The sequence below is a fragment of the Gymnoscopelus braueri genome (assembly GCF_963280865.1).
Source record: "Gymnoscopelus braueri genome assembly, chromosome: 4".
Classification (NCBI taxonomy): domain Eukaryota; kingdom Metazoa; phylum Chordata; class Actinopteri; order Myctophiformes; family Myctophidae; genus Gymnoscopelus; species Gymnoscopelus braueri.
This window is the reverse complement of record NC_137605.1, coordinates 23410658-23434683: the sequence shown is the minus strand read 5'-3', so window position 1 is coordinate 23434683 and position 24026 is coordinate 23410658. Positions and strand designations below refer to the sequence as shown.

At 42.5% G+C, this 24026-nt stretch overlaps 1 protein-coding gene across 1 annotated transcript in view; it reads left to right on the top strand.

The window, feature by feature from the left end:
• The window catches only part of cadm4 (cell adhesion molecule 4), a 302572-nt gene that overhangs the window by 232128 nt on the left and 46418 nt on the right, over window positions 1-24026 (top strand). Inside the window, 4 exon segments of the mRNA XM_080425842.1 lie at window positions 4469-4633; window positions 12956-13046; window positions 21957-22128; window positions 23360-23417. Coding sequence (XP_080281968.1) covers window positions 4469-4633; window positions 12956-13046; window positions 21957-22128; window positions 23360-23417 — 486 coding nt within the window.

Genomic DNA, 24026 nt, shown 5'->3' with positions numbered 1-24026 from the left:
CTCTCTCTCTCTCTCTCTCTCTCTCTCTCTCTCTCTCTCTCTCTCTCTCTCTCTCTCTCTCTCTCTCTCTCTCTCTCTCTCTCTCTCTCTCTCTCTCTCTCTCTCTCTCTCCACTGAGTCCACTCAGTCAACTTTTTGTATTCTGAGCAGTGACCAACTGGAAATCCAGTTACGGAAGGAAGTTGAATCCAGTGCCTTTCACTTTCTTCCAGCCTGTTGCACTATTCCAGCCTATAGTCAGTCAACGATAACAATTGAGCTCTACAAGAGATTAAAAATGTCTGAAACTTGCAGTTCACACACTCCTCATGAACGTCGATCAATGTGCTGGATGAAAGTCTTGAAAACATTATGTTTAAAATGTGACACTGTCTTTGTAGCCTGACTTTTGCCCCTCACGATTGGCCAATTAAAATGAAACCATAAAGCCATTTAGCGCCCTCCGCGTTTCAGCTGCCTTAACCCATTCAATCCGGGAACGCGTCTGTGTCATTTTAGATTTCTTTGGCTATACAAAAATAGCAGATATACAAGCTACGAGCTTGTAGATCTGCTATTTTTGAAAAACCGTGATTTTTTTTGCAAATGTTTGAATATATATATATATTTAAAGCGAACATTTCTAACTCAAATCTTTTCTTCTGGGGGTCCCTGGAACAAAACATTTTGAGTTGGGGGTCTGCGGCCAAATACATATCTAAAAATCTAAATCCTAACAGTATGTTGCTATATCAGTGGTGCTCCAACTTTTCCATGTCAAGGACCCCCAAAAATGAGAAAAAAAAAGATTTGCACAAATGTTCCACGATTAAAAAATAAAAAATTGCCAATCTACAAGCTCTGAGCTTGTAGATCTGCTATTTTTGAATAGCCAAAGAAAGGACAGAGATGCGTTCGCTGTCGCTGGATTGAATGTGTTAATCACTGCTCAAAGCACAAAGTGGCCTGAGTTCTCTGGGTATAGGCTACGAGAGAGAACTCACTTTTCCTCTTTGTCACCCCACTCTCCCTTCATCTTATCTTTTGTTCCCTCTCTCTTTCTACTTTTTTTTTCCATTAATAGAGATGACTTTCATTGTGACCGATACGCCACGTGGTCGATACGGCTATGGTCGATATGCCTAGTTATGTTTGGCTCCCCTTCTTCTCCTCTTCGGCCTTTTCCTCTCTATACCTTTTCTTGTCTCTGTCTCTTTCTTATGTTCCCTTTGTTCTCAATCCTTGTTTCTTCTTTTGTCCCCTGTGTCTCCTCTTGTCTGATGTCAACCTTTCTCCTCTCCTCTCCTCTCCTCTCCTCTCCTCTCCTCTCCTCTCCTCTCCTCTCCTCTCCTCTCCTCTCTTCACCTCTCTTCACCTCTCCTCTCCTCTCCTCTCTTCACCTCTCCTCTCCTCTCCTCTCCTCTCCTCTCTTCTCTTCTCTTCTCTTCTCTCTCTTCTCTTCTCTTCTCTTCTCTTCTCTTCTCTTCTCTTCTCTTCTCTTCTCTTCTCTTCTCTTCTCTTCTCTTCTCTTCTCTTCTCTTCTCTTCTCTTCTCTTCTCTTCTCTTCTCTTCTCTTCTCTTCTCTTCTCTCCTCTCCTCTCCTCTTGACTTAAATGCTGTGTGTCAGTAAAGGTTAGAGGCAGATTCCAGCTGCTAACGAGAGAGAACTATTTCATTAAGGCACAGTCTCTCCTCTCTCTCCTCCCCCCACCTGAAGTATATATGCAAATTAATTGTGCGCTGTTTGTGTGTGCGCGTATGTGTGTGTCTCTGAGCTCATTGGAGCATTTACTCCAGGGTAATCACAGAGTTTTGCGGTGTACTGCCCCTATGAAATAAATGACTTTGAGATTATTATTCCCCTTCCCAACCTCCTCTCCTCTCCTCTCCTCTCCTCTCCTCTCCTCTCCTCTCCTCTCCTCTCCTCTCCTCTCCTCTCCTCTCCCCCTGCTTCCTCCTCAGGTCCTGACTTAACCCATTCAATGCGGGAACACATACCTTGTCATTTTAGATTTTGTATAGCCATAACCATCATTTGACACTTTGGGCTGTTCAAAAATAGCAGATCTACAAGCTACGAGCTTGTAGATCTAAAGTGACACAGATGCGTTCCCGGATTGAAAGGGTTAAATGCACTGTGACACTAAAGGTTAGAGGCAGATTCCAGCGGATATAGGGAGAGAACTCTTTCATTACGGTGCAGTCTTCCCTCTCTCTCCTCTTCTTCTACCTCCTCCTCTCCTCCTCCTCTCCTCCTCCTCTCTCCTCCTCCCCCCCTCCTCTCTGCCATCTCACGCTTCGATTGAGTCTCACTTTTTTTTTCCCCCTCGCTGGCGAATAATTGAAAGCTCAGCGCGGCAGAAGTTATTGTCGCCTTCTCTCCGTACGCGTGTGCAGACTCCATTTTACGTGACCATGTCAAGTCCTGTTATTTTAGTCCGGTGCCTCCACAGCAACTCTCTCTCTCTCTCTCTCTCTCTCCCTCTCTCTCTCTCTTTCTTCTCCTCCTCCTGTCCTCACGTCCCTTCTCCCTCTCCTTTGCATCTCATGCGCTCTGTCTTTATCTCGCCCCTCTTTTATGTCTGGGCCTCGTCTCGTATCCCTCGCTCCACGCCGCTCCATCAATCACGGCTGTTTTGGTCGCCCCTCGCTCCATGTGTCCCTCGCTCTCTCCCCCCCGCTGCCTTTCTTCTCTCTGGCTCCTCACTTTGACACCCCCGAACCTCCTCCTTCTCCTCCTCGCACCCCCAACCCCTGTCTGGCTCAGTTAAAATCTCAATTTGGTTATGCATATTCTCTCTTTTATCCTTCTTTCTTTGACTCTCTCTGTTCTCTCACTCAATCTCTCATCCTGCACGCACGCATATGCACACACACACACATGCACGCACGCACGCACACGCGCACACGCACACACACACATAGACAGACAGTTTGGGCCTGTTTTCTACAGAGACACAAACAATTCAATTTTGTTGCTCATAATAAGTATGAAATATAGATGCAAATTGCTCTTTCTTTGTTACGCTGTCTCTCTGTACTCCCTCCCTCCCTCCACAGGTGTCTCACAGAAAGGCTAATTCATCAACCTTTCATCAATTCATCAATTCTCATCATTCGTCTCTCTCTCTCTCTCTCTCTCTCTCTCTCTCTCTCTTTCCCTCTCCCTCCTCACTCCGTCTATCACTCCTCTATTCTCCTCTTCTCCTCCTCTGCTCCTTAATTCTTCAGTCTCTCCCATGTCGGTGTGAATTGTCAGCAGGACAATAGGATGTACATGTTTATCGACGGGGAAAACTTTACTCCCTTCCCTTCCATGCTCCCTCCCTTTATCTCCCTCCTTCCCTCCATCCTTCCTTCCATCCATCCATCCCTTCCCTTTTGGGTCCCTTCCTCCCCCCCGTCCCGTTCATCCTTCCCTCCTTCCTGTGCCTGCTGTGGTCCTTTCCTTTTCACAGCGTTCTCCCCATTCCCCCTTCCTTCATTCCTCCGCTGTTCCGTCCCGTGGCTCCCTGCAGTGTTGCCATGTCCGCATATTATAAGTGACTTTGGGCTTCTTTTTCTGTAAGGTTGCTTGGAAGTTGCGGGTTGCGTTTCTTTGGGCTTGTTTCTAAAGTGTAGTTGCTTATTTGGGCTTGCTTCACAAATGTTTTTATTATTTTAACCAGTGGTTCTCAAGTATTTTCATAATAATAATAGCTATGTATGCTTTACATCAAAAACAACGAACAACCAACAAACAAACAAACAACCAAAAAAAACAACAACCAACTATTTGCCATTAGCCTGAGAGAATTATACTGCCCTGCCAAGCCAAAGTGCAGTAACTATGGGGGGAAAAATCGCTGAAAAATGGGTTTCAAAGTTTTGCAACTGGTCAGCCAAATGAGATATCGGCATATAAGTGATATGATATTACACTAATTGTACACCTGTTCTTGAGGTAGTTGTTTATCCCCCAAAATCACAAAGGCTAATTTGACCGTTGGGATACACAAATAAGTCGGTGTGTGTCCAAAAACGTAGTTACTGCACTTTGGCTTGGCAAGGCAGAATAGGTGTCTTTTCAAGGCGGTCTTAAAAGAGTCCAGGGTTGGAGCATGGCCAGTCCCTATTGGGAGAGAGTTCCACATGGTGGGGGCTGCCACACTGAAGTTCGGGGGTCATGGACCCCCAAATTAATATGTATTTGTTCCTAACCCCCATGTGAAAATGTTTTATGCCAGGGAGTCTCGTACCAGATTCGTGCTGTAAGATATACAAGCTCATAGCGCGGCACCGAGTGCCGCGCTACGAGCTTGTATATCTGCTATTTTTGAAAAATCTCGAAAATATTTTTTTTCAAAAAACTGTTAGGATTTAGAAGACATTTCTAGAATCTTCTCAGGTCTTAAAGGGTTAAAATGCCCTAGTTGCCTCTGTTGGGCTTGTTTTCCTATAGACCTGGCCGCTTATTTTCTCTCCCGTGTCCGTGTCTCTCTCTCTCCAGGGGTGGTGTCCCAGCAGGACAACGGGAAGACGTTCGCCGTGTCCAGCACCGTGCGGATCCCGGTGGAGAGGAAAGACAACGGCGCGGCGCTCAGCTGCGAGGCGTCTCACCCGGCGCTCAGCGGCGGCCAGAAGAGGATCCGTCACTATCGTCTCGACGTCTACTGTGAGTCTCTCTCTCTTTTTGATTTGGTTCGCTCTTACTTTTTTTGGGGTAATTTGTGATTATTATAGCGTGCACGTTCCCCCGCGGGAATAATAGTTATACTGGGCAAATACCGTCCCCTGTTACCGTCAGCTGTATTACCATCCGGATCGACAGTCAGTAATTGGAAATACTTTGCACTGTCTAATCTTTCAAATTAGCTCGCACATTTTTCCCCTCTCAAACTTTTATGGTTGTCTATAAACTTTTCAGACATGTACTCAAAACACGGCTCTATACCCAGGTTAACCCATTAAGACCTGAGAAGATTCTAGAAATGTCTCCTAAATCCTAAAAAAATTTTGAAAGAAAAACCCAATTTTTTTTCCCTCGATTTTTCAAAAATAGCAGATATACAAGCTCGTAGCGCGGCACTCGGTGCCGCGCTATGAGCTTGTATATCTGCTATTTTTGAATAGCCAAAGGCATCTAAAGTGACACAGAAGCGCTCCAGGTATCAATGGGTTAAGGGCTCCTCAGCGTGTCCCCAAGTCTACAGTAGTAAAACTTTTTCCTGCGTTTTTGGCACTGCCATGGTTTTCTCTAAACCAAATGACTCGTATAGCAGCAACTGGCTTCACTGTGGGGTTGTGTTGACACTAGAAGAGTCTAGTGTCTGGAAATAGCAGAGGGAAGTGCAAGGGTGACTGCATTTTCAAATACCCAAACTAGGACTCTCAACCGCTTAAGCAGTATTTTTTCGAAAATAGTGACAATCTCAATGCGTTGCGAGCTTTTTCGAACTGACATAACATAAAATAAAATAAAATATGTAACCTTGTATTTTCATCAGGATGGTGGACAGTTTTGTTTTGCGCTTTGCACAGCTAGCGACTGCACCTTTCAACAGAACAGAATATTATAAAATTGTGGCAAAAGCCAGGACAATTTGGCAGTGAATGTTGAAATCTAGTGTTTTACAGATATTTGTTAGAACTCGGGACACCCAGCTGAAAACGGAACAATCCCGGCAAAACCGGGCCATCTGTGTCACCATAACATTTGAGATGCAATAAGGTAATAGGTCAGGACAGCAGAGTCACTGCCCATCTTTCGCAGCAGGCTGAAAATCCACCTCTTCAGGAAACACTACCCTTCCTCTTCGCCTTGCCTACTTGTTGTTAACTAGTTGTACGAACTCTTGTTTTATTGTTTTATTGGATCTTGTTTATTCGATACACTTATTTGTTTTAGCTCTTGCGCATTTGATTTTCCTATTTGTCTCATCTGTTTAAGAAAGTAGGTAGCTGATATATTGCACTTTTACCTTGGCGCTAGCACTATACTCTTAGTTGCTTGTTTTAGAAGAGAATGCACTTAAAACTTTTGGTGATTAGTAGTTACCTATGTTGAATGCACTTACTGTAAGTAGCTTTGGATAAAAGCGTCTGCTAACTCATTACCTGCCAAAAATGTTTATAAGCGTTTTTGAGAATTTAGCTATTGCCTGCCAGAAAAAAAAAATGTCTTTACAAAAAAATAAAAAATAAAAATTTATTTTTGGGGTTTTTCCGTTTTTCCGTTCGTCACAAAAAAACAGGAGATAACGTTTTCCAAAAAGTTGTTGCTCCATTCACTTCAATGTTAAAAAATAAACGGACAAAGAAATATATTATTTTCGAAGTACTAGCTTAGAAAACACTGGCAGTCTGTGGGGGTAAAAACTCTGGCAGTTTAAGAGCTAAATGATTGTAATGTAATGTAATGTTTATCCTGTGTGGATTGGGCACTACTGACATCAAAATGTCAAAAAAATTACATCACGGACATCCTTGTAATTCTAACTCGTCTGGACAGGGCCATTATTGTCACATGTTGTGCTCTTGTTGTATACAGGGGGTCCCAGCAGACACGCTCACCGGGCCTATTTGGGGTCCTGACCCACACATTATAAAAACACTAAGGCACCATCAGCTGACAAACCTGTTTCACATTACTCTGTGAAATGGTTCCAATTGCTTTTCTTTGATTGATTGGTCTTGGCTGACTCAGTTTAACCCATTAAGACCCGGAACGCGTCTGTGTAATTTTTTGATTTGAGCTAAAAAAGCATTCTTTTACACTTTGGCTATTGAAAAATAGCAGATATACAAGCTCATAGCGCGGCACCGAGTGCCGCGCTACGAGCTTGTAGATCTGCTATTTTTGAAAAATGGTGAAAATCTTTGAATATATATATTTTTAAAGTGAATATTTTTTAACTCAAATCTTTGCTTCTGGGGGTCCCTGGAACAAAATATTTTGAGATGGGGGTTGGCGGCCAAATAAATATAATTTTGGGGGTCCTTGACATGAAAAGGTTTGAGCACCACTGATATTAGAAACATACGTTTTTTTCTGATTACTTTTTAGAAAATTTAGAAGATAATTTGTAGAATCGGCTTCAGGTCTTAATGGTTTAATCAATTGTGTTGCCCTGAAAGTGCAATCTCGGCACATATACCCAGCAGAGGGAAGCTAAAGCACGCTCTCCAAATTAGTGAAATTACTTTCACTTGATATTTGCCACCGGGTCTAAAACGCAATGGACGGCAACATTTTACAGAAGTCAATGCTTTAGTGTGGCTTCAGAAATTAGTTCATCAGAATTCTCAGACAAAGTGTTGGATTATAGTATTTCAATATGACTCGTATTAAATTAATGTATCGTTAATTTACTGATAGTTTGACATAATTCTGTTGCTCACTCTTGAAGACCGAGGTTCATGATAGAATTCAGTAATGGTTCATGTCTATTTGACGATTGATGGGTTTGCAAGTTAAATGGAATGCATTTATATAGCGCTTTTCTCCAAAGCACTTTACATTGTTGCGTTGCATTGTTACATTCACACCGACAGTGGAAGCAACGATGCAAGGCACTAGTGTTGATTTTGACAGCAAATTTTGATTCAGTTTTAGTCATAGTCTTTTGAATCAAATTCAATTTAGCTTTAGTCATATTTTAGTCATCTGCAACGTTTTACTGTTAGTTTAGTTTTAGTCGACTAAATATCATAAGATTATAGTCGACTAAATCTACAGTTGATTTAGTCGACTAAAATGTATTTAGGCGGTGCCTTGATGGCGTCGTAATGGCTGATTTTACACTTGGTTGCATGCTGAAAATAGCAGATCTACAAGTAGATCAACAAGCAGATCTACAAGCAGATCTACAAGCAGATGTACAAGCTCACAACGCGTCGAGCACAACCAAGCACAACATGACTTGTCTTTTAGGATCTCTTCTCCACTAGTCCCTCACTAACATTTTAGTCTAGTTTTTATTTGTTGACTAAATTGTCAATGTATTTAGTCTTAAGTTTTAGTCATCATAGCTTAGTTTTTATTTAGTTTTTGTTCAGTTTTCGTCAGTGAAAAAAGGTAGTCGACGAACATTTTTCGTCATAGTTTTAGTTGACAAAATCATCACTACAAGGCACCAACCTACTCATTGGGAGCATTAGGGTCACAGTGTCTTGCTCAAAGTCCCCTCGACACGAAGCCAGGAGTCGCCGCGATGGCAGTGGTACAGCTGGGTACTAATGGACTACAAAGGTGTGTCTAATGAGAAGAGACAGCCTACCACAAGAACACTGGCTTAATTGTATTTTATACCACCATGTAATTGTCTGTCCGACCCTGTCCAGGCTATACGTGGAAGGAGGCAGGCAGTGGCTCAGGAGGTAGAAGAGTGACAGTCTGGGGATTGAACGGTCCCCGGGTTTGATCCTTATTGGTTCCACTAGGAGGCTTTGTGTCTAAGTGCTCCCCCGTGTGCTCACCTACAGCAGCACACCGCCCGCTCAAATGCAAGTCATTTCCCCCTCGCGGTTCAATACAAATACCCTCGTTTTCCCTTCCAAAACAAAGGGGAAGAGAGACATAATATATGCCACTACTACTTAAACCCTATATACAAACACAGTATAAACCCCCAGGGGTCTATATACTCACTGTACTCATTCACTCCTTTTTCACCTCTAAAACAAATACCTTTGCCGAAAATGTGCGTGCGTGCGCGTGCCTGTGTATGCACGGCACGCGTGTGATCATGGTTTGGGCCCATGTTTTTGTTATTCGTTAAATCATTTATTTGTAGGGCTGTCGCCTCACAGCTAGAAGGTCCTGGGTTCGATTCCCGCCGGGGACGCTGTGGGCGCTGGGGGCGTGTCTTCTCCTCCGCGTCATCATCAGCGCCCCATACCCTAGGTGGGGTTGGCGAAAGGGCCTACTCTGTGTGGAGTTTGCATGTTCTCCCCGTGTCTCTCAGGGTAGTTAATACCCTCACAAAAACATGTAGTAATCGTGGTCGCTATACCGCCTCCCCCATGACAGCCGGGGCGTCTGATGGAGGGGAAATTTGGAACTGGTTGTAATAACGTGTTCCTTCCACGCGCTACGTCCAACCGGGGAAACTCCCTCCCTGTCAGGTGACAAGAAGGTCAGTTGGCTCTCATGCATTGAAGGAGGCATGAGCTCGGCCCTGGCCTCCCTAGGCTGGTGGGGGGAGTGTAGCGGCCAGGATCACTTCGAAAAATTGGTACGGGGTGAAAAATAAGGGTTACAAAATCGCGGGATAAAAAATTGTTTACATTTTTTTTTTTTTTTTTAAACAAAGAAATAAAGAAAGAAAAAGAAAGATATTTAATATTTTAAACCAACACGAAGTCTCCCTGTGTCTCTCTTTCCGACCACCTCGGTCACTGACAATGCGCAAGTGTGATCATGGCAAAATATGGTTACATTTTGTAGCAGGAAGCAGTTTTCATGACTTTTCCAGGTGTTTATGCTGTCTGTCTGCCTGTCTGCCTGTCTGCCTGTCTGCCTGTCTGTGGACAGATTTTGTCAACAAAATGTAAAGCATTCGTCAAATTGTACGGGTGTGTAGTTGAGATCAAGGCTGTGTTTGAAGATCTGTGAGGTCCGAACAAGGGCACTGGAAGTAGCTAATCAAGCCTAGGTTCCTACAAATCATTCATTTTGGATTTCAGCAACTTCATCTGCTTTTTTCTTTTCCTTTTTAGATTGACACCTGCATCAATCTAAAAAGCACCATGCATTTTTAAACAGTCTTGTTTGAGCTATATGAGTACAGATCATGTGAACTTTCAAAAACTAAATATTAATAAAATATTAGAAATGAAACTAGAGACATTTGTTGAGGTGATTATTATTTCACTTTCATCTGTTAATTCTGGTTGATACTTAAACATGAGACTCACTGAACAAGAATATATATATTTTTTTACCAGAATGTAATATGCTAATTAATATTAATTAATAGTTCAATTTAATGAGCACGCCACTCCACTCCAAGTATAATATTTCCTGAAAGGCCGAATTGAGTCTAGCCCCCCAATTATAGTGTATTAATATTGGATAGTCATTCAAATTAATGTTCAATATGTATGCATTTCAACAATGATAACAATATTTGCTGAATGCGATGGACTGCAAGTGTCAGCATCTCATGATTGTTCAACACATTCAAATTATGGCAAGTCGTATTAATGTATATCAATATTAGTTGATCCGATCAGCATTCCACATTTATATCAGCATGTTTGTCCAATGCAATTCATATCACCCACGTATCCTAATGTGGAGAATTAAATAGGCAATAATATATTTTTTCTGTCAATATGATAATGTGGATAGTCGAGAACCAGTATTTTTTTCCTCCAGTCGCCTATATTTATGTTGATAGCTGTACTAATAATAGCACAATTTATATTGCCAGTATATAATGTTCAAGAAAGTAAAGCATCCTTCATTATTCTTTCAGAATATTCATGTGGATAGCTGAGTATAATATTTTTTTTTCTGGCAGCATATTATGTTCATAGTTAAAGGCAGGGTAAGTGATTTGCTTTTGTTAAAATAAGTGCTAAATAGTTCTATATTCTGATAGTTCTCATTGCTATAGAGTGTTTGTTCAGTAAAAGGAGTCTCCATGTCTCTCCAGCTCTTTATTAAACAGAAAATGCATTTTCAGTGCTCTCTCCTGATTGGCTTAAACTTTGTCACCTACCTGAAAATGTTCTATATTCTGTTTACTGTAGAGCTGGAGAGACCCCTGTGACCGAACAAACGCTCTGTAGCAATGATTACTATCAGAATATAGTACTTTAACCTTTTTAGCAAACAAAAAAATACCCCAAAACATCACTTACCGTACCTTTAAATACCATCAATTTCCTTTCAGTACATTTATATCCATAGCTGTACAGTATAAAAGCAACAAGAATATGAGAATACCTGTTAATATTCAGCATACTGTATGTAGTACTATTGATGGATTATACCTTCTCCTGCCGGTATATTGATGTGGATAGTCGAGTATAATTCACTTCCCTGCCATTATATTAATGTGGCTAGTTGAGTAGAATTTACTTTCCCGGGCCGGTATATTAATATAGCTAGTCGGGTAACATGAATTTTTCTTTGTTGACACCTGGATGTGATTGATGAGGGACAGCCACGTCAGACGTGAGTGCATGCTGATACTGTAGGAGGTGGTTGAGTGCCGCGACCTGCGGGGTAATGGCTGTGCTGTGAGGGGTCAGGGCAGTGGTACATTTACTCGAGTACTGTACTGAAGTAAAATGTTTTGGAGTATCTGTACTTTACTTGAGAATTTGTATTTTAGGATACTTACAGTTTTCAGTCACACAGGTGAAAGGGCTTACGTGTATTCCAAATACACTTAAGCCCTATTTCAAATATAGTGAAAAAAGCAGATCTACAAGCTCACAATGTGTGTAATTTTGTAATGTCTAAATTTCAATACAGCTGGCAGTGATATCAACATCACAAATTATTTAATAGGTGTAAAACCCTAGATTTGATTTGGTTAAAGGACGTAGAGAGACTTGTATGGATTTTTGAACATACTGTAGTGGGTATTCGCACTTGCAGAATATTTAGAAAAGGCATGGGACAAACGGGTAAAGACGACATATATGTGATGTATTTACTTTTTTAGTTTAGTTTTTTTGGGTGTTAACCAAATGTTTTCTTTTTACTTGCGCAGCTTTCCTGGAAGTGAATGTGATATTTTTTATTTATGTTTTTGGTGTCTTATAATCCCGTAAGGGATGGGTCTTATGACAAGACACGAAAACATTAATTCAGTCATTCATTCATTCATTCATGCATTCATTCATACAGCAATGCATTGATATTAAAAAAGAAAATGTACTTTGTAATGTGTACTTTTTAAAAAGCATGTACTTTGTTGTTACTGTGTTGTTATCCATGTCCTCACTGTATTGTCTGATTCACCGCCTTTTGCGATTATTTTAATGCTGTTTTATGCTTCTGCTTTTCTTTTTTGCCTTATTGTTAAAGTTGTGACATTGTAATGTGATTCAAATGTTTGTTATCAGGGCGTCCTTGAAAAAGAGAGCTTGCTCTCAATGGGTTTCCCTGAATAAATAAAGGAAAAAGAAAGAAAGAAAGAAAGAAGAACACTTAAAACCAAATACTACACTACGTTAACTCAAGTACAAATTGGACAGAGAAACGTCCACAAGTATCTATACTTTGACTCAAAGCACTGGGGTTGAATACACAGGCTAGTTGAACCTAGCCTGTGCTGCTGTGGTGATGACAACACAACACAACAGAACAGAACAGAACAGAACAGAACAGAACAGAACAGAACAGAACAGAACAGAACAGAACAGACCAGACCAGACCAGACCAGACCAGACCAGACCAGTGTCCAGAGCAGATGCTGCAGTGTGGGTCCAGGCATGATAACAGGTGTCCCAACTGTTGGCTAATGTATTCGGCTGGTTGCCTTGGAAACTGTTGTTTGAAGCCCTTTCATACAGCTTTCTCCATCCAACCTGTTTATTTGTTGTTGTTGTTGTTGTTGTATATATCTCTCTCTCTCTTTCTCTCTCTCTCTCTCGCTCTGATTCTATTTCATGTTCATGTTTGTACTCTTTCTTCTACATCAGTGATTCTCAAACGTTTCAATCTCAAGGGCCCCCACAACTCTGAGAGTGACAGATCCTGTAAGGGTCAATTGGGTTTCTATCATGTGTTCTACTTTTTTCCTGTATTCTTACTCTACCTCCATCCTCACTCTTCTCACGGAAACTACAAATGATGGAGCGTGCACAAAAGAAAACAAAAGAATGTCATTCACTTCGTTCTTTACACCTGTGAACTTGTGATGTGACAACAAAGCTGAGATTGTTCTTCTGACTGACTGGTTCTCCTCTGTCTGTATGATCACTAACTCTTTCTCCTCTGTCTGTATGATCACTAACTCTTTCATTCTCTCCACAGTCGCCCCCACAGTGAGGATCATCCCTCCGTCTGGGATTCTGCGGGAGGGAGACTCGCTTGTCCTCACCTGCTCGGTCACAGGGAACCCTCTGTAAGTGTGTGTGCGTGCGCATTTGTGTGTGTGTGTGCGTGTGCGTGTGTGCGTATGTGTGTGAGTGTCTGCGTGTGCGTGTGTGCGTGCAGTTTATACTGCCCTATAAAGTTTAGTAACTACATTTTCGATCAAAACTAAACTCCTTTTCTTTAAAAAAAAAAAATTGTTTATTGATTGTTTTCTCATTTTCCACAAAAGAAAATATGCAAAGGAAACAGACAAAGACCTACGCATACAAAGCCATGCGTCACAACGCTCCTGACAAAGTAAACCACTTCAGCATTGTTGACGCCTCAACAGCACTGTGTGAAAATCATAATAATAACTTCTCTCACTTCAATAGTCTTTCAAGTAAAAACGATCAATGCCAATTCTAAATAGCCTCACTTACAAGAGTCCAAATATCCAGTCCCACAAGAAAGTATGCATATATGTATTGTACACCTACGTAAACATACATTCACATTTATTTATAGTAAAATGTCAAAGTTTAAATAAAGCGTATCTTAAAATAAAAGCAGGCCTTATATATGAATATGTATTAGAAAATGAAATTACAGCAGTGATTCCTGCTGATTTGTTGGCCTATCTTATCAATGAAATGAATGAATAATATTGTAGTGCTGCTGCAAAAGACTCGGCCACGACTCGCCCCCACGTGAGTTTTCTTGACACTGCCGAGTCTGCTGGGTTCGATTCTAGCTCGGGGCACTGGAGCGCTCCAATATCAATGAAAGCAGCGGAAGTGTTTCTCTACACACATTTGTATAAACTGAAGCATAATTAGCCAAACTATGGTGCCAGAACCACCAGAGTTTCTTAATCCAGCTCTCAATTTTATCTTTGGCCACCGGCACCGACCGTGTGTTTTTTCTCCATTCCGGGTGGCAGCTGTTTCTGGTCGGGATGTCTGTGACTCTGTGAGCATGACCTGCCCGCTCGGTCGCGATTGCGATCCGTAAATTGAACGGTTTGTTGACTCAAATGCCGGGGCTTATTGTGTTTGCTGGCACATAGGCTAACAGGTAAAATTGACACAGTGAGTGACTCCTCCGGCGCCAATTTACCAGTGTTAATTTAACTCAGAGAGGGTACAAATGGAACCAAATAGACCCGTGGTCCACGTATTTACCCTTTCACCCTCATACGTATGTGGGTAGGAGACATACTGTACCACAGTACTGTACATCATACTGTAGAACAATCCAAGAGAGGCTTTTTCTGGTTGGTTGTTGAAACAACTTATTTTCAATAACTTCTTCGTGATGTAAAGCCTTATTTGTAAAAAAAATAAAATGTTTTCGGAAGTTTGCAGGTCTGTATCAACTGTTCAAGAGACATTACACTAGTATTTAAAAATAAATCTCTCGTTTTGGTTGCGTCTTTTCCCATTGCTGGAAGCCAGTGTCTTTCTGAAAAATATATTCCTTGATGTCTGTTTTATCTTGTGACAAAGTCTCAGAGTTAAATTTTGAGAGAGAGAAAAACATTAGAAAAACTGCAGTAACTACAAAAGCCAACTCAAAACCAAGGCTGTAATTCTGCAGTAACTTCACTTAATGCCGTTTGCCTTGGTTTTGAGTTGGATTTTTTCTACCAGATGATAATAAATTATAAAAGGATAATGATGTTGATGATGCAAAGTCTAATTGATAGGAAAAATATGAAAGTGAAAACATTAAATATAATTGTTTTAGGACAAAAATATGACATCATTTAAATAGCAAGTCCACTGTAGGCCTACATTTCTCAATGTCTCCAGACGTAAGTAATTATGCACAAATACTCAATAGACGACTTGACCCTTGTTGTCTCCGCCAGGCCGAAAGGCATGGCGAGAGAGTATGTTTTACCCCCTGTCTGTCCGTCCGTCCGTCCGTGTGTGTGTGTGTGTGTGTCCGTGTGTCATTCTGTCATTTTGTGTACAGCTAATCTCTGGCACCGTTGGCTTGATCGCAGCGAAACTGTGCACACACACTCCCTGGATGCCAGAGCAGAACCTCTGCTCCAATTTTTTCACATGGGCCTTTTATAGCGCCACCAGGAGGCCGATTTGTGCAAAACACATTTTTGAACAGTACTCCTACAGATTTTGGCCAAAAATCCCCCAAATCGGTACACAGTATCTCTATAGTCATTTAAAGAAACGGCTCATTTCAGATTTTTCATATTCCATCCTGATTGGCAAAAATTGTCTTTCAAAGTTTACAGGAGTACTCCGTTTCGAACAAAATGCCTCAAATCATGAACACAGCATGCAATTTCCGTGAAATTTTGCACACACATTCCCATTAGGCCGAGGAAGAAATGCCACTTGAAAATGTTCAAATCAGCCTCATGGTGGCGCTGTAACAGGCCGATTCGTGTTTTTACCTATAACTGCACCGACCAGTGTAAAACTTTGTATGCACACTCTCTAGAGGTCAAGGAAAAACCTTTGCCCTGCATTTTTCACATTTGCCTTTTATAGCGCCACCAGGAGGCAGACTTATGTTAAAAAAAATATATATATTACTGATTTTATCCAAATTTCACGCAAATCGGTAAACATGATCTCTATAGTCATGTGATCAAGACGGATCTGTTAGATTTTTCATATTCCATCCTGATTGGCTAACATTGACATGTAATGTTTGCAGGAGTGGCCCGTTTTGAACAAAATGCCGCAAATCATGAACGCAGCGTCCGATTGCGGTGAAACTTTGAATGCATATTTGCACTACGTTGAGGAACAAATGCTACCCTTTTAACATTGGCCTGTTATAGCGCCACCAGCAGGTCAAATTTAGCAAAACACATTTTTAGAACAAAATGCCTCAAATCATGCATGCAGTGTCTGATTGCCGTGCTCGGCCTACGAATAAATGGCACCCTTTTCACATTGGCCTATTATAGCGCCACCAGGAGGCCATAATAACCTACCTGACCTGGCGGAGACTTGTGCTCCGAGGAGCACTTTTTCTAGTTCATCTTCACATAATTGGTCCTCATAAATGTTCATTATAATATTGTAACGTTTTTGTCTATGCCTACCAGTAACATCATCAATGAGGAATCGAAGCTAATAACGGCAGGCTTTCTATTCCTGGAAAGTTAGCATTTACAACAAATTAAATAAGAATTTTGAAATCTTGTTTGAAATGACCAAACTTGCCTATATCGATGATGTCCCCAGTCCTCCTCTGAGACACAGAATGAATAGACAAAAATGGTACGATGAGCATTAGTGAAGACCAATTATATGAAGATTGGTTGAAGATGAAGTGGTCCTTTTAAGTAGAGTTGATGAATACTATTAAATATCAGTATAAAGTTACTGCACCTTGCTTTGGTATTGGAGCCATTTAAGGCAATGCGAAGGCAGAGTGCAGTAACTAAATTTTTGGGGTCAAGGTTCAAACCAGCCATTATGGCTGTGGGGCATGAGAATTACCTCATGAACGCATGTACAATTAGTGCAATGTCACTTTGTATACCTATAACCCGTTTGGCTGCTGGCCAGTCAACCACTTGAAGCCTATAGCGCCCTGTATTCCGGAGGGCATATTTGCCAGCAATAGCAGATTTACAAGCCCACAACGCGGCGCGTTTGTAGATCGACGATTTCTGCCGAATCGATTTGATGTAGAGGGAAACAAGGCAGACCAAGTACAGAACCAACTCAGGTCCGTTGTACTAAGTATAGGGCTTAAAGTGGTTAAAAAACAATTTTTCCTCAGTTTTTAAACTTTGTTCAGTTACTGCACTTAGGCTTTGTAGGGCAATATAGCAGTCATCTGCTTTTAGCCAACTTTGAGACAAAGCTTTTATCTGTGTGTGTTCTCCTCTCTGTGGACCCTCCAGAAGGGTTTTGGGCCCTAAGCTCTTAAACCTCCCCTGGACGGGCCGTCTGTCTGTGGGTGTCAGGTCCTCTAAAGCCCCCACACAAAACGTGCGCGTGTGCGTGCGTGTGTTTGTATGTTTGTTTGTGTGTTTGTGTGTGTGTGTGTGTGTGTGTGTGTGAGTCTGTCTGTGTGTCTGTGTGTGCGTGTGTGTGCGTGTGTGTGCGTGCGTGCGTGCGTGCGTGCGTGCGTGTGTGTGTGTGTGTTTAACGGCTTGAGCTAAATCCCATGCTGAACACTGGCTGAGGAGCCCATTGGCTGGAGCCTCACCAAAGCTTTGTAATGGCTGGTCAGGGACTGTGTGTGTGTGTGTGTGTGTGTGTGTGTGTGTGTGTGTGTGTGTGTGTGTGTGTGTGTGTGTGTGTGTGTGTGTGTGTGCGTGTGCGTGTGCGTGCGCCTGCTTGCGTGCATTTGTGTGACAATGAGACATGAGAGATGGGACTGCAGGGTCTCTCTGTATGCTGACCATCATCTCTTACTGGACACACACACACACACACACACACACACACACACACACACACACACACACACACACACACACACACACACACACACACACACACACACACACACACACACACACACACACACACACACACACACACACATACACACACACACACACACTCTCTCACACACACACACACACACACACACACACACACCACACACACACACACACACACACACACAGACTCCATTCCCTCTGTTCTCGTCGCCTGGTCCTGTTAACTGTCTGTTGAGCATTACTCACCAATTAAATGTTGTTTGCTTTAAGGTTAGAGGTTGTTTTCATTGTGCTTGTTAATAGAAAGACAGTTAAATAAACAAAGAGAGAGGCTGATTGTCGCCGTGTGTGTGTGTGTGTGTGGGGTGTGTGTGTGTAAGTGTAAGACACTAAATAAGAGGAAGGTTTAATTAGGCTTCCTGCGGGATCTAGACAGGGTGAGCATTAGACATGACACTACGCCAGACACACACACACACACACACACACACACACACAGCACACACACACACACACACACACACACACACACACACACACACACACACACACACACACACACATCACACACCCTTCATCACTAGGGAGTGCGTATGATCCAAGTGCCTGCCGTTCCTCTGCAGCCTCTCTCTCTCTCTCTCTCTCTCTCTCTCTCTCTCTCTCTCTCTCTCTCTCTCTCTCTCTCTCTCTCTCATGGACATATCATTTTGTCATCCCTCCTGTCACCCCCCTCCCCTCCCCCCCCTAACTCACCTCCCACCCCTCTCAGGTGTTGTATCAGTAAATCAGTCTCTCATGGCCGTGCCCTCTGCCACGCTGCCCCGCGTGACGCCGTCTATCTCCGCCCTGTCCCTCTCTCGCTGTCTCTCTGCTCTGCCAGCCCATGTACCGCCCTCCCTCCTTCCTGTCACTGTCCATCTTCTCATCTGTCCATCCGTTCGTCTCTCTCTCTCTCTCTCAGTCTATCCATCCCTATTTTCTTCTCCTTCTCACTCTTTTGTCCAGGGCTGCAACTGTTTTAGCTGATATATCAATGAATCTATGTGAAAGAAAATCGAATAATCTTTTTTTTTTTACAGTCGACTAAAACAATTAGTATGGTTACCCACTTGAGCCCTATATTTTATACTTTTATACAGTGGTGTATAAAGTAACTAAGTACATTTACTCAAGTACTGTACTTTAACAATTTTTAGGTATTTTTACTTTAATGTAGTGTTTCCAATTTTTCAGTACTTTTACTTCTACTCCACTACATCTCAGAGGCAAATATTGTACTTTTACTCCACTACAATTATTTGAAAACTTTAGTTACTACTAGATTTTGATTATTATTACAAAACGTACATTAACCACTTCAGCCCTATATACATTTCGGCCATTTGAAAATAGCCGATCTATAAGCTCACAATGCGTCGCGATGCGACGCATTGTGAGCTTGTAGATCTGCTATTTTCAAACGATTGTCATACATTAGAAAACTTGAAATGGGACATTCTGCATAATGAGTACTTTTACTTTAGGTGCTTTAAGTACTCTTCCCACCACTGCTTTTATACAACAGCGTTGCACATAAATAGCGGAAATAACCAATCTCCATAGTATTATACGGCGTAACATCACACAGCAGTCGCCAATCAGAGCCTCACTAAATGCAGCATTATGCAATTAGGAAGTGCTGTATGCAGGGACATTGACTGAAAAACAAGTGCTCACGGGGGGTATCCCCGTGTAACAAGCGCACCACTGTGCGTCACGTCAACGAGGTCGTCATCAACAAAGAAAGTGACTGCCTTGTTCTCGTCGGACTCGTCAGTGCTTTGGTGTGCAGTACTACTCATGCATTACCCGTTGTTCTGGCGGATCAAACGTATGCATAATTCATAGGGGAATACTAAATGAGGCCAAAGATAGAGGAAAGAAAAAAGGTAATGTAAAGCTACTTTGGGGGGGAGCAAAGTACGTCATAGTACATATTATTGATCAGAGTTTTTGTATAAAGCCATATGTTTAGCCTTCTGAAATGAGTTGAAGTTTAAAGCTGCCTGAAAAGGGAAATACGCAAGTAAAGTACAAGTACAGTACCTCTAAATTGTACTTAACGCGTCACTATGTACCTTTTCTTTATGAATAAAATGTAATTTTGTCCAATCTGTATGGTAGACTATGTTAATCCTTCTATAATTCTACAACGCTCTGTCAGGGTGGTGAGGCCAAAATCTCTTCTGCCCGGTTCTCCTCAGTGGCTGAAGCAATTGATATGAATTTGCACACAGCCATTCACCATTACCATGTGCACAGAGCAGCGAAGCCCGTTTTTCGCTTTCCCCAAATGTCAGCTGTTTATCAGCGTTTTTGTGTTCGCTGGCTCCCGGGTTGCCAGATCATGTGCGCATATCCCCCCACGGGTATAGTGCATAACCCAAACTGCATATACCTTGGGTGCTCATATCCCCCACAGGTATGGACTAGTACAATATAACTTATACAATTGGGGTGGTTGTATTATGTCTCCCTGCGAGATTGAGACATTTAGATCGTGTCAAAGTCTCACCTAGACACAATATCTGACAGGAATTTTGACCTGATGATCAAGATTCAATTGATCCCCAGAGGGGATTAGCTCAATGGTAAAAGCTGCAGCACTTACAGTAAGCAGGAAACCAGGTTCAAATCGGGGGTAGAAGGGGAAAGTTACATAGTGCTGCTTTAAAGAGCTGGTGCCATGTTTTTGCACTTTTTCTGTTTTTCATGTGTCTATGAGGTTGATAGAACTTCATTAAGCCCCCCGGTGGTGTTTTTATGGTGTTTTATGTCTTCTCTGACTATTTGGAGTTTCTTCCTGGAGGCTGAAACCTTGAGGGTCAAACGTGCCAATAGAGAAACAGCACTTTAGTGACATCACAAAGCCCACACCCTCCCCCTCTTTATCATAACACAACAGGTGTGGGCATGAGGAGGAGGAGGGACTAGGACAGGTGGGTGGTGCTAAGGTGGTGGAGGAGGTGCTAAGGTGAGAACCAGGTATACTTAATGCACTGGTGGGTGTGTCTACATAAAAACAAAATTTTTAACACTTACTGTACACTTTTTTTTGTTGAAAAAAATCCTTACATAATAATAATACCTTATGATCAGGTTTTAGGGTTGAAAAATATCATGGCACTCCATCTTTAAGTACAGTACTTAAATAACTGCACTCAGATGGAGGTCATTTCAGGAAAAGAGAAGGCCCGACAACAACAACAACACAAAACACTGGCTTTTTATTGCATTTGATTTCATCAGTGCGCAATCGACATGGTTCTCCAAATAAGCGGGAAGAGGGTCGTAATATTCCTGCTGCTGCCTGTATATAGAGCTGTCATTAGTCATACGTCTGTTCACAATACTCAACTCTCATTGCTGATGGGAGATTTCATTAGTGCCTGCATGGAACCTCACAGGAAATAGTGCGCTGAGCACTTATCAGCTGAGTGCACCAGTTTTACCGTCCTCAAACTAGAACCATGTGGTTCTCAACGTCGGGCCCGGCGACCACCAGCGGTCCAAAAAGGACCCTTACAGGTCTGTGTTTCAAGGACCCAGTTTGATATGTATTAGGCCCACGGACCCCCCATTCCATTTTTCACCTCTGAGATCCCAATCTACCCTGTAAAATCTTCTCTGAGAGTGCACAATGTTCCGTTTGTTTCCATGTGGACACTCAGAGTTACAGACCGTTACAGCGACCTGTTGTGACCCGTTGTGAGCTTGTAGATCAATAGTTGGAAATTAAAATAGGGCTTGTTAAAATGTTTAAACTGTACCTCATTTTGGCATTCGGCCACAGACGGGATTAAAACACTTCTTTATTGAAATATATGGACTAATACATTGCACAAAAACTCTGCAGTGCTAGTTAACATTCGGGGCAAAATGTCAAAATCGATAAAATACATCTACGATAGTCTTGATCTAAGGCTATAGCATGTTTTGTAGCAATAAAGTAGTGTTTGTAGTTGTAGTGTCAGTAGTAACAGTGTAATAATGGTGTAGCAATAGTAATACAGTAGCAGCAGTATCATTCTTTCTCTAGCCTCTCTCTGTCCTGTAACAGGTGTGCCTGTGTGGGCGGAGGGCACATAATCTGTCTTTTGTGTTTGTTTGCTGTCGGTGTTGTGCGTGTGTGTGTGTGTGTGTGTGTGTGATGTGTCCTTGTGTGTGTGTATTTGTGTGTAAGGCTGGTGGCTTAGAATTCTCCCTGGGAGGATTTCTGTGGATTTACAGTAAAATATATACCGCCCCTTTGCTATCTCTTAAAGAATTTAAAGGATATCAAAAGTCAAGCAACTCTCTACCTGTGCGTGCTTCTCTCTAATGCTCCCTCTCTCACTCTCCCCTCCTTCTCCCTCTCTCTCTCCCTCTCTCCCTCTCTCTCTCACTCTCTCTCCTCTCTCTCTCTCCCTCTCTCTCTCCCTCTCTCCCTCTCTCTCTCCCTCTCTCCCTCTCTCTCTCCCTCTCTCCCCTCTCCAGGCCTAGGACTATCCAGTGGTCCAGGATCAATGAGACTTTACCTGAGAGGGCCGAGATTTCCGGCCCCACCCTCCAGATCTCCCGTCTCAGTCAGTCACACAACGGGACGTACCTGTGTCAGCACAAAACAACTACGGCCGCGCCGCCGACCACTACACCCTATTGGTCTATGGTGAGTCGCCATGACGACAGCTGTGTCGCGCCAGCTACTAACTATAGTGCAGTGGTTGTCAAAGTTTTTTAATTTCATGGACCCCAAGTTTGGTACATGCATTATTAGGCCACCGATCCCCATAACTCTGAGAGAACCAAATGAACCCCGTAAGGGTCCATTTGGTTCCATTTGCACACTCTCTGAGTTACAGATCTGTAAGGGTCCATTTGGTTCCTAATTATTAACCCATTAAGACCGGGAACGCATCTGTGTGTCATTTTTAGATTTCGTTGGGCTATTCAAAAATAGCAGATCTACAAGCTCGTAGCGCGGCACCGAGTGCCGCGCTACGAGCTTGTAGATCTGCTATTTTTGAAAAATCATAAAAAGTTGGTGCAAATATTTGAATGTATTTCTTTTTTTTTTGGCGGACATTTGTAACTCAAATCTTTGCTTCTGGGGGTTCCTGGAACTAAATATTTTACAAATGTTCGCTTTAAAAAATGTATAATACAAGATTTTGCCACGAATTTTCACGATTTTTCAAAAATAGCAGATCTACAAGCTCATAGCGCAGCACTCGGTGCCACGCTATGAGCTTGTAGATCTGCTATTTTTGAATAGCCAAAGAATCTAAAAATGACACACAGATGCGTTCCCGGTCTTAATGGGTTAACCAACTTTGAGAACCAACGTTATCGTGGTCCGAAACATCTAACGTTTGTTTTTAAAAAAAGTGTTCAGTCGTTTTTCTCATCCCCGTCTCCAAGCTTACTGTTGTTGTTTTTTCTTTGTACAAAAAAGAAAATGTTGAAGCGATCAATTTTTTTTCCTGCTCCATTTCTGGTCCCTAGCATCTGGGGCGATGATTAGGTATTTATCTCCTCTCTTATGTTGGATTTAATTGGATTCATTTATTTCCTCCCCCAGTTCTCTATCTCCCACTTCTAGTGTTGGAAGCGAACCGAGAGCTGATAAATCCTGTGGCTTGTCTCATCTGTCTCTCAGCGCCGCTCTATTTATTTTTGTTCTGGATTCCGCGTTGGAACCTCTGCCGAGACACCCACCCCCCCCACCCCACCCCCCACCCTGTTGTTATCGACTCTGCACAACTATCGATCGTCCCACGCGCGGTACCCTAGTCTACGGGCATCATTATTCTGACTAATGTCGACTTGTCGCGGATAGGAGCGATTTGTTATGTACACTGATGACTCAATCCTCCCTCTCCTCCGTGTTTCATCATCAGGGTCTGAACTTTGTGGAGAACAGAGCCTCCCCAGTTATAAGCACAACAACACAGTACCGTAATTGTACAAGGAGTTGGGGGCGAGAGACAATTTTTAACAATTTCACGATGTGCCTGGACTATATCGCAGACCTACGGGGTATTCATATGAACATATGTTGCTATGGGACGCGTTGCCAGATATAATGCGGGGCAATAGAGTGATTCTGCTGTGGCTTTCATTACATTTTCTTGTGTGGAATCACTCGGTGCTGATTCTGTTAGAGCTCTGTGCAGGAACCTGACATGTCTGGGCGCCTTCCTTCCGCCTCATTATCAATGGGCCCTTGACAAAAAAAAATGACAATGAAGCTAATGTAGTGTTCACAATGTAGGTAGCGGTGTCAGGAAATATATATCCAACGGTGCGTGCGTGCGTGTGCGTGCGTGCGTGTGTGTGTTTGTGCATGCGTGTGTGTGTGTGTGTGTGTGCAATCTGAGAAAGTCCCTCAGGATGGACTAAGGCAGTGGTTCTCAATCTTTATTGGATCAGGGCCCACCTGACACTTATCACGGCAGCCAAATGGCTGCCGTGTTAAGTGGTCAGATGGGTGGACATTTTCAGAGCATGTTTATTTTCATGATCGATCAATCATGTCAATTATGTTCCGGCTTGGATCAATGGAAC